This window comes from Rutidosis leptorrhynchoides, chromosome 6 (assembly GCF_046630445.1).
Source record: "Rutidosis leptorrhynchoides isolate AG116_Rl617_1_P2 chromosome 6, CSIRO_AGI_Rlap_v1, whole genome shotgun sequence".
Lineage (NCBI taxonomy): Eukaryota > Viridiplantae > Streptophyta > Magnoliopsida > Asterales > Asteraceae > Rutidosis > Rutidosis leptorrhynchoides.
In genome coordinates, this window is record NC_092338.1 from 284,605,482 (window position 1) to 284,617,305 (window position 11,824).

At 29.1% G+C, this 11,824-nt stretch overlaps 1 protein-coding gene across 1 annotated transcript; it reads left to right on the forward strand.

Annotated features, from left to right (window-relative positions):
• Positions 1-1,151: 1,151 nt before the first annotated feature.
• Positions 1,152-3,014, forward strand: LOC139854525 (uncharacterized). Its single transcript, XM_071843826.1, has 2 exons — positions 1,152-1,850; positions 1,935-3,014. The coding sequence occupies exons 1-2, from the start codon at positions 1,152-1,154 to the stop codon at positions 3,012-3,014; spliced, it is 1,779 nt and encodes a 592-aa protein (XP_071699927.1).
• Positions 3,015-11,824: the final 8,810 nt, after the last annotated feature.

Consider the following 11,824-nt stretch of genomic DNA (forward strand, 5'->3'; position numbering starts at 1 on the left):
GCAAGTCATGTGCCTTTGTAAACGGTTCATATTTTAGGTTTTAACTGCACGCTCTATTAGATATATACGTGACTGTTTACTATTGCACGCTTTATTCTCTGCAAACCAATTCTCCAAACAAAGAAAACAATGGCTGATGAGCATGGTTGGATTAGAAGACCAGAAGTCTGCGAATATGATCATCAGTTTGCTTATGGTTAGTAAAGATAGCAACTTTTTTATTACATCATTAGATTTAGGGTTAAAAGTACTGTTACATTGGATTTTTTTTTTTTTGTTAATTTTTGTTAATTTTTCCTGTTTTAATTTCAGTTGCCTACAAAGAACTATTTAGCATCAATGTTCATCACCATGGTCACTTCATTAGTAACCCTAAACGACATTATGTTGGTGGATTGTTGAATGCATTTGATTTTATTGAATGTTCAGTATTTTCTTTGGATGTGTTAAATGCCATGATGAAGGAATTGGGATATTTAGGAGATGAAGTTATGTTTTATCACTTTAAAAAACCTGAAAGTGATTTGGATGGTGGACTTTGTCCATTATGTAGCCAATCTGATGTATTAAAGTTATTAAGCTACATTTCTAAATATCAATATCTTGATGTGTATGTGGAACATGGTATTTCAACTATGGCAACAATTATTACTGAAACACCATTAGTGGATGGTGGTTTGATTGATGAGATTGATAATGATCATGCTTTGGATTCTAGTGTTTTTGCTTCTAAGGCTATAGTATTGTGTGAAAATAGTGAAAAGAGTGCTAGTGAAGGAGATAGTGATTCTGATACAGAAGAAAGTGATCAAGATGGTGGTTTAGATGACAATTATTTAGAGTTGAAAGTGATGGTTAAAGTTAATGAGACTGATGATGTTATTGAATATGAAGGGTTGAACTTGGATGACTTTGACAGTGGTAATGAGTCTGACAAGGTAGATAAAGAAAGAAAGTTTAGGTTGAAAGAGTTAAGATTAAGTCATGAAGATGAAACAGTTCCTATACAATATCACAAGTTTTATGTAGGCCAAGAGTTTTCAACTACAACAGAAATAAAAGAAAGGGCAAGGCTACATGGAATTGAAATAAGAAGGGATTTAAAACCAGTGAAGAATGATAAGAAGAGGGTAAGAATTAAGTGATATGGAATGGGAGTAGTTGAAACCAAACCTGTATGCCCTTGGACTTTACTTGCTTCACAGGGTAAAAATCATGACACATATATTGTGAAGACATTAGATGAAGAACATTCATGTCAACCAAAAAGGAAATTAAGACAATGTTCATCTACTTTTATATCCAAACAAATTGGTGATATCCTAGTAGCAGATCCTGATCTAAAGGCAAGTGCAATTCAAGAGATTATCACAACAAAATATGAATTGGGAGTGAAGAAAATGACTGCATATAGGGCAAAATCCAAGGCAAAAAAAGTGATCATTGGTGATTATAGGAAGCAATATTTAAGACTTAGGGATTATTGTTTGGAATTGCAGAAAAGGAATCCAAATACAACTACAAAAATAGAGGTTTATCCTGAACCTAACCCTTCATCAGATACTAGGGTGTTTAAAAGGGTGTACATTTGTTTGGGGCCACTAAAAGAAGGATTTAAGGCTTGTAAAAGAGAGATTCTAGGTCTTGATGGTTGTTTTTTAAAGGGTCCATATCCAGGACAACTATTGACTGATGTTGGAGTTGATCCAAACAATGGTATATATCCTTTAGCCTATGCTGTTGTTGAAGCTGAAACAAGTGAGTCTTGGAGATGGTTTTTGCATTGTCTAGGTGATGATTTAGATCTGGACTCAAACTGTAACTTCACTTTCATTTCTGATAGGCAGAAGGTATGTATTTACTAAAGTTATTCTTCATTTACATATTATTTGTTTACAATGCATTTATGTTTGTATTTTTGTCTTTGTTTTTAGGGTTTGATGCCTGCAATGGCAAGGGTTTATCCACATGCTGAGCATAGATTCTGTATGAGGCATATATATGAAAATATGACAGGTACTTATAAAGGAGCAGTGATCAAGGATTTGGTTTGGAAAAGTGCCACAAGGACAACTAGTGAAGAATTTGATGAAGCAATGGAGGAACTTAAAAGAGAGGATGCAGGTGCACATAAATACTTGATGGATATTGGTCCAAAACATTGGAGCAGGTCACATTTTTCTGGTAGAGCTCAATGTGATATGTTGTTGAATAATGTTTGTGAGACTTCCAATAGCAAGTTATTAGATGGCAGGGACAAACCAATTATAACATGTTTAGAGTATGTGAGGCAGTACTTAATGAGAAGAATTGTTACGGTTCAAAAGGTCATTGCTAAATCTGATGGTCCATTAACACCCACAGTTTCAAAAATATTTGAAAGGGTCAAGAGGTCTGCCAATAGGTATAATGCAACTTGGAATGGGGGAGATAGGTTTCAAGTAATGGATGCTTATTTAGACAAACAAGCTGTTGATCTTAGGACAAAAACATGTACTTGTAGGAGATGGGAGTTAACTGGAATGCCATGTAAGCATGCAGTTGCATGTATTTGGGACATGTCATTGAATTCTGTTGAGGTTGGTGATCCAGAGGATTGGGTTAATCCAGTGTATAAGTTAGATACATGGAGGCAGGTTTATTCATTCAAGGTGGAACCCATAACTAGATCTGTTTCATGGCCAAAGAGTGAGTGTCCTACTACACTTTTACCTCCACATCATAAAAAACAACCTGGAAGGCCAAAGAAGAAAAGAACAAAGAGTGCAAATGAAGTGCAGGAACCAAGTGTAAAAAGAAAAAGAAACAAGAGTGCAATTGATAAAGAGCAGCCCATGGTCAGTAAGGGAAAGTTATCTAGAGCAGGAACAAGCAAAACATGTAAAAAGTGTGGTAAACAGGGTCATAACATAACAACATGTGGAAAACCAAGGAAAGGAAAACAGTCTGTTGGAACTCAAGGTGGAACTCAAGGTGATGGTACTCAAAGTGGTGGAAGTCAACTAATTGATTAATCTTTTGCAATTTGTAATCTTTTGAAGTTATGTTTGAATGATGTTTAAGTCTTTAGCTATATGTTTGAATCTTTAGAATTGTTTATCTGAATGATGTTTAAGTCTTTTGTAATGTTTGAATCTTTGTTTTGATTTTGGAAGTCAACTTTCTGAATGATGTTTGAATCCTTTACTTGAACCTGTTACTTTTTTAGAAGACTTCCTGCTTATTGACCAGTCTGATATGAAACATCACAGACATGTTGTAATGTCTGATATGAAAAACTGAACCTGTTCCTTTTTTTTTTATATTATTATTTATGTCATATTTATTTATTAATTATAATATATTCTATAATAACATATCTTGAATATTTATTTTATAATTCAATATAGAAATCTTGGAAGTTCATCTTAACCGGTGACGTAGTCACGGTTAGTTTTCGGAATTCAAGGGATTTTAAAAAAAATCTTGGAAATTTATAAGATCTGATTCTTCAGAATTTAAAGAAATTAGGATCTTCTTTAATTAAATGCGATGATCTGTCTCAATTGTTGTGTCGGATATTTCACTATAAATCCACCCCCTTCGTTTCCTTATTTCTACAGCTCATACCTTCTATTCTTTCTCTCTTAATTCATATTTTAAAGCATTTTTCAATATGCTTCATCCGGTTCTGATTCTTGATATATTCCTAACTTTCATATCTATCATTCTTTTTTTTCATCTGCCGCCGGAAGAATCTATTTACTTCTACTATACTCTTGATTTTATAGTGTTTTTAGTTCTCCCGTGTCTCTATATTGCTATATGCATCGATATATACGGTTTGTAATTTCTGGGTTGTTGTTGGACTTTATATCTTCCTTTATATTTCGAAGTCCCATACTTTTATTTTCTCTTCTCGATTTTTAAGTCAAGCGAATAATGGTCCAGAATTCGTAGGTATGAAGTTCCTAATAATCCTAATGTTCTAGGTAGGAAGGAACGTAATAGCACGATCTTGATTGCTTAAATTACCAAAATTCAAGAGAAACGATAGAACTAACAAGAAATTATGTTCTTGATATGTTTATATACTAGATAGAGTGTAAGAGTCGTGTAACATGGCACATGATGACGTTATGATCTGTGAATCATCACGTTCCATTAGAAACTCAGCATGACTTACTGTATTATAATCACGTTAATCAAGTGTCATTATATTATACTAACTCATGCTTCAGTTCCCAACACTACTTCAAAAACATTCATACTTTAAACTCGAAGGTTTCAAAATTTAGAAACTAAAATAGTTTCCTTTATGATGTGATACAGAATACGCGAGGAGATAAATGATTTCAGATAAGAATCATTATGAAAATATCTTCAGAAATATCGAGGATATTTATAATGAAAGATATAATGATATCTTAGAATTTCTAACATCGAAGGATGATGAAGAAAATTTATCCGTAAGGATTTAGAGTCAGGAGCAAGGTATTCGTTAATGACTTCAGCAGATACTAAATCATTTGGATTCTCTGAAGGCAAGTTTAGTCTTTGTGATTTGTCTACAGCCTTCTTCATAGTTTCGCATAATCCGCTTTTCAGTACTAAGTTTTCTATTGAGCGTTTCCAACACTCCATTCTCTATCATCAAACTTTTGACTGTTAAGGCAGTATTCAGTTTTCACCCTCATTGCTAGGATATCTCACAATGATTATATGATATCCCAAATTCTCAACCATATTCATTCGCTCGTTCCTATCGACAATCATCCTGGAATAATAGAAGAAGTCAACGAACTTCACGCTCGAGTAATCAATTTGGAGAATATGGTGCAAAATTTACCAGCTTCAGCAACATCACCGGCACCAATAGTACCATCAATAACAGCACCAGTACCATCAACAATCCATGCCTCAACATCTCATTTTGTACCTTGAGTATAACCATCGTTCTACGTATCGTTCTACACCAACTACCTTCGTTCTTCATGGAGATTATGTAATCTCTAATGTTCTAGAGATTATGTATTTTAGATATAACGATAAATCAAATGAGATTAATATCATATTAACTCATTAAATCCAAGATTACATCTGAAGAAAATATATATGTATATATGTTTTCATAAAGATTGTAATTAAAAATTCTGTTGTACAAACTATTAATGGTGAAAATATTTTAACGGGTAGGTAATACTCGAGGAATATTTAGACTTCACATTAATAAGTTACACTGTACATTCTTCGAATCTGATTCAACGGTCATTTACTATCCTACTTACATCCACAGATATACGTATCCGTTCACTGCAGAATAACCATTTTCATTCAATTTCATATTTGGATTTTGACCTACCAGGATTCAACAAGTGGCATAATGAAGAAAACATTGGACAAAATAAAATTTTTTAGAAACAAACAAATTAACTATGAGAAATTTTTTTAAGAATCCACTCTAACAAAATCCTAGCTAACTGTTCCTAGCTAACTGTTAATTTCTTATTACATTTATTTATCGCAATTTAATTATTGCAATTTTAATTCTCGCAATTTTATTTATCGTCATTTAATTTCTGTTATTTATTTTACGCACTTTAAATATCGTCGGATAAATCGGGACACGTATACAATGTTTTGACATATCATATCGACGTCATCTATATATTATTTGGAATAACCATAGACACTCTATATGTGGTAATGATCGAGTTAGCTATACAAGGTTGAGGTTGATTCTAAAATAATATATATACTTTGAGTTGTGATCGAGTCTGAGACATGGACACAATGGGTCACGATACGTATTAATTAATTCGAATATTATATATTAAACAATATATGAATTGTTGAATTACTAACTGTGGACTACCAACATTAGACAATTAAAATGAATTAAAATATTGATTATAACACATGAAACTAAACAATTCTTCAAGTTTGCCACTTGATTGAAAGGACCCATTCATATACATTATAAACTATTCACAATAGTTGATTACATCGCGAGGTACTTGACCTCTATATGATACATTTTACAAACATTGCATTCGTTTTTTAAAAGACAAACTTTCATTACATCGACAGTTGACGGCATGCATACCATTTCATAATGTATCCAACTATAATTGACTTAGTAATAATCTTGATGAACTCGACGACTCGAATGCAACGTCTTTTGAAATATGTCATGAATGACTCCAAGTAATATCTCTAATATGAGCAAATGCACAGCGGAAGATTTCTTTAATACCTGAGAATAAACATGCTTTAAAGTGTCAACCAAAAGGTTGGTGAGTTCATTAGTTTATCATAAATAATCATTTCCGATAGTATAATAGACCACAAGATACTCATATTTCAAAAACAATCTGTGCAGGTCTGCTCACTGCTGGAAAATCATTCATACGATATATAAACACCTGGTAATCAACCTTAACAAGATGCATATAGAATATCCCCCGCATACCGGCATTCCGCACAGTCATGCAAAAGCATACAAACATGCCACTCTTTTAAATATGATGGTTGTGTACACCTCACAAACAGATCATATCTTTTAAAGCTCGCAGTTGTATACCTATTTCGAAGTACTAAAGAAGTTCAAATTCTCTGATTGGGGCTTGTGAGTGCCCATAGATCTATCTTTAGGATTCGCATCAATTAGGAGCTCGGTTTCCTATTCTTAGCTTACCAGACTATAAAGGGGTGATATCCGGTGTACTCGTAACTCAATCGTAGAATGTTTTTTAAGTACTTGTGTATATTTCGTAAAACAGTTATAAAACAGTGCATGTATTCTCAGTCCCAAAAATATATATATTGCAAAAATATTTAAAAAGGGAGTAATGAAACTCACGCATATAAATATTGTAAAACAGTTAATAAAGCATTTGCATGTATTCTCAGCCCAAAAATGTAAAGGGTAAAAAGGGCAAATGAAACTCACTATATTGTATTTTGTAGTAAAAAAACATATGACGACATTGAACAATGCAGGGTTGGCCTCGGATTCACGAACCTATATTATTTGTATATATATTAAAACATATACTCGTAATCAAATAAATTTATATATTATTATTAACGATGTATTTGTTATATTTAATAATTTATAAGTTTCTTTATTTATTTATATATTTTCATTTTATATATAGAAATATTAAGTAGTTAAATTTTGTAATTTAGATATATATTTTCTTTTTTATATATAATCTTTATTTATATACTTATAATCTTAACAACGTTATTAAAACTTTTATTTTCATAATCAATATTATTTTTATAATAATGATATTAGATAATACTTGTTAATAATAATAATGATGATAGTTTTTAATTATAAAGGCAATCTTGTTATATATGAAATTTTCAGTACAAAAATTAATCTTGATACTAATAATAATAAAAATGATAATAATAATAATTATAATAATAATAATAATAATAATAATTATAATAATAATAATAATAATTATAATATCTATATAATAATAATACTTTTACCAATAATGATGTTAATAATGATATTTCTAATAATAATGCTTCTAATAATAATAATAATAATAATAATAATAATAATAATAATAATAATAATAATAATAATAATAATAATAATAATAATAATAATAATAATAATAATAGTAATAATATATTATTTAGATTATGACTTAATTATAGTTTTACTCATTTTCATATTTGTATTCATAATTAATATGTATGTAATTATAATCATTACTATAAATTTTTATCATAATACTAATAATAATAACAATAACTAATAATAACAATAATATTAACAACAATAATAATAATAATAAAAATGATAATAATAATAATAATAATAATAATAATAATAATAATAATAATAATAATAATAATAATAGAAGTAAAGATAACAAGGTATACCCTTTAAACTCCTTTTCTAAAAAGAATTGGCCCAATCGAGGTTCGAACCCCCGACCTCTTGAATACCCGACACTACACCAGACCATCTGCTCCATTTCATTTATCTGTTTTAAAACCCACTCGAATATATATAGCCCGTATAAATATCTGATTACTTTCTTCTTCTTAGGTTTCAAACTAAAATCAAACAGATGAGTTTTACAAATCAAAATAACAATACAAATATATTTTTTATTCTTCAGTATGCTAATAATATATTAATATCAATGCTTAAATAAAATATATATATATATATATATATATATATATATATATATATATATATATAAATGAAAACAGCAACCTTTGATGTGCTGTTCGTAATGAAGAAAAAAAATTTAACTTTTGATTTGTGGAACGTTTTAGAAAAAGCTTACAACACCAATTGTGTTTCAATTCATTCCCTAAAACTTTCTAAATTGTCACTTTAACTGTAATCATAACAGATATCACGAATTTGTTTGAAGAACATTAGTTGACTTTTTAAAAACCAAAACTTTGACTCAGCAATTCGAATTCGTTATAAAGAATTGAAAGCTCATTATTTGCAGAAAGATTAAATGAAACATTCCTAACAAAACTACATTTATAGATTTTTAAATTGAATTCGAATTTTGGCTTTTACTATTCAAAGTTATGAACAATCTAAACTTGAAATTCAATTGAAATTTTTAGAACGTTTTAGTTAGTAATTACAACATGAAATATGCTCTAAACCTTTTCTAGAAACTTTGTGAATCCTCAATTGAACGTTAAACATTGAAACGAACTCGAATTTGATTTTTGTTCATATGTTTGACTTTTTGAAAAATAAGCTTTGACTCGTAAATTCGAGATTAATAGGAAGAATTAGGAGTTGAAAACTTACAAATAGTTAAAATGGATCATTCTTAACAAGACTGCATATCCATATTTTTAAGTTGTGTTTGAATTTGAGTTTTGATTAAAAAGTATAAGAACAGAGGATGACGAGTTGATTTTTGTTTCCATTATAAATGCAGAGGTTGTTATATATAATGAAAGTTTATGTTCTTGATTCTTGATTGACATGGACGTGTAACAAATTCGACAGAAACAAATTCCGTTACAATATTGATGGATATAGCTAACAATTTCGTACGTTTATTAATTTATATAATTAATATATTAATAATAATAATAATAATAATAATAATAATAATAATAATAATAATAATAATAATAATAATAATAATAATAATTAATAATAATAATTAATAATAATAATACTAATAAATAATACAGATTTCCTTATTATTTATATATCTCTATTTTTGTATATCTCTTTATTTATTTTTTATAGATTATAATTAATCTTAATATTAAGTATAACTATAATAATAATACACTTAATGTTATAATATTACAAATTTATAATAATATAATAGAAATAATAATATTACTAATGATAATGATAATAATTACCATAAAATGTATAACAATAATATTGTCAATAACAATAATACTAATATTATTAATAATAACAACAATATTAATAATGATAATACTTTATCAATCTATATATATTAATTTCATCTCTATAGATTATTAATAATACTAATATTGATGCTAATATTGGAAGTATTAACAATATTATTATAACAACTATAAATTTTTACTTGTAATTACATTAAATATATTAATTTTACATTTTATTACGTATGTAACACTTATTTTATATAATAACATATTTAAATATTTAACGTTTATATATTTTATATATATTACAATATAATAACTATTAATAGAAATCATATCTATATATGTTCATTTTAAATTACACTAAATTCTTATTTTACATATTTGATTTTATTATTTAAATTATATTTTATTACTTTCAATTATTATCTATATATTTACACTTATTTATATATAAATATTTTTATTTACAATATTGATTCATGAATCGTCGAGAACAGTCAAAGGTCAATTGAATACATGAACATAGTTTTCAAAGTTTTTGAGTTTGCAACATTACAGACTTTGCTTATCGTGTTAGAAACATATAAAGATTAAGTTTAAATTTAGTCAGAAACTTCCGGGTCGTCACAGTACCTACCCGTTAAAGAAATTTCATCCCGAAATTTGATTGTGATGGTCATGGGTAACAATAAGTATGTTTTCATGACGCATACGAGCTAGAAATTAGAGTTTTATCATCATTGAGTAATATGGATAAGATAATTCGATTACTCGAAGAGTACGAGTGAAGCTATCACAAACGAGTGAATCGAGTAAGTGCAGATTCGACTTAACCGGTGACGTAGTCACGGTTGATTTCCGAAATTCAAGGGATTTAAAAGAAAATCTTTGGAATCTGTAAGATCTGATTCTTCGGTGAATAGGGGAATTAAAATCTCTTTTATTAAATACGGTGATCTGTCTCGATTGCTCTGTCAGATATTTCCATTATAAATTTACCCTCTTTATTTCCTCTATATTTTGGAGTTCTTTACTTTTGTTTTCTCTTCCCGACTTTAAGTCAAATGAATAATGGTCCAGAATTCGTAGATATGTATTTTCGAATGAACATGACTAATGTTCTCAGAGAGAGATTGTAATAGCACTATATTGATTTGGTTAAATTACCAGAATTCAAGAGAAAAGATAGAACTATCAAGAAAATACATTCTTGATATGTTTAGAGATTAGATAGAATGTAAGAGTCGTGTAACATGGCACATGATGACGGTATGGTCTGTGAATCATCATGTTTCATTAGAAACTCAGCATGACTTACTATAATATAATTACGTTGATCAAGTGTAATTATATTATACTAACTCATGCATCAATTTCCAACACTACTTCAAAACATTTATAATTCAAATTCGAATCTTTCTGAATTTAGAAACTAAAAGTTTCTTTTATGATGTAATACATATAACACGTAGAAATAGATAATATCAGATAAGAATATTTATTAAGATATATTCAGAAATATTGAGGATATTTATAATGAAAGATACGATGACATCTTAGAATTTCTAATATCGATGGATGATGAATAAGATTTTCCGTGAAAGTGTAGAGTCAGGAGTAAGATATTCGTTAATAACCTCAGTAGATACTGAATCATTTGGATTCTTTGAAGGCAGGTTCAGTCTTTGTGATTTGTCCACAGCCTCCTTCATAATTTCGCATAATCCCCTTTTTGGTACTAAATTTTCTATTGAGCGTTTCCAACACTGCATTCTTTATCATCATACTTTTAACTGTTAAGGTCGTTTACAGTTTCTGCTTCTTCATTCAGCTTTTTGAATATTCAGAGTATTGGTTCATAACCTGAGTGTTTTTCAGAATTTCAAAACGGAAGATCATAATTTTAAGAGATAAATGTTATATGTATACATATAACTGTTGATGTAGAAACGCTGCGAGATTCAAAATACTGATTGCTGCTTCCCGGTATTTGGTAAGGCAATTCTTGTTACAAGATGCGGATGAGTATATGATAGGGTTTCAATGAATGTAATGATTTTTCTGAAGGTCAAAGATCAACAAAGTTGTTGGTAAGTTTACTGTTAATGCGGTGGAATATAAGTGGTTCTCTGGTAACGTTGACGAAAGGCAACTTATATATCAAGGTTATGATAGAGTTTATTCGAACGAAAGGTCGATGTTGATTTGTTAGAGCTGTGATAAAATTGGCTAATTTGGAAAGGAATTGCAAAGTGTTTTTTTTTTTTTTTTTTTGTTATAACAACTCCAAAGGAGTTAGCACAGATACGTGTTAAATGTTTACTCAGGTTCCGAGAGTTTTTCAGGTGCATAACTATATGCATAAATCTTTTCTTCCGTAGATGAAGTGAGATTGGTTCATCCTCTCGATTGAGGGGTTTTCAAGAATCATGAAAGGTTTGAACGCAGATTGTAA

What these genes read in the sequence shown, in the direction of transcription:
- LOC139854525 (XM_071843826.1), top strand. Translation starts at nt 1,152, where the DNA reads ATGGGAGTAGTTGAAACCAAACCTGTATGCCCTTGGACTTTACTTGCT. An exon ending in TCATTTCTGATAGGCAGAAG is followed by an intron (nt 1,851 to 1,934) that starts GTATGTATTTAC and finishes CTTTGTTTTTAG; the next exon opens with GGTTTGATGCCTGCAATGGC.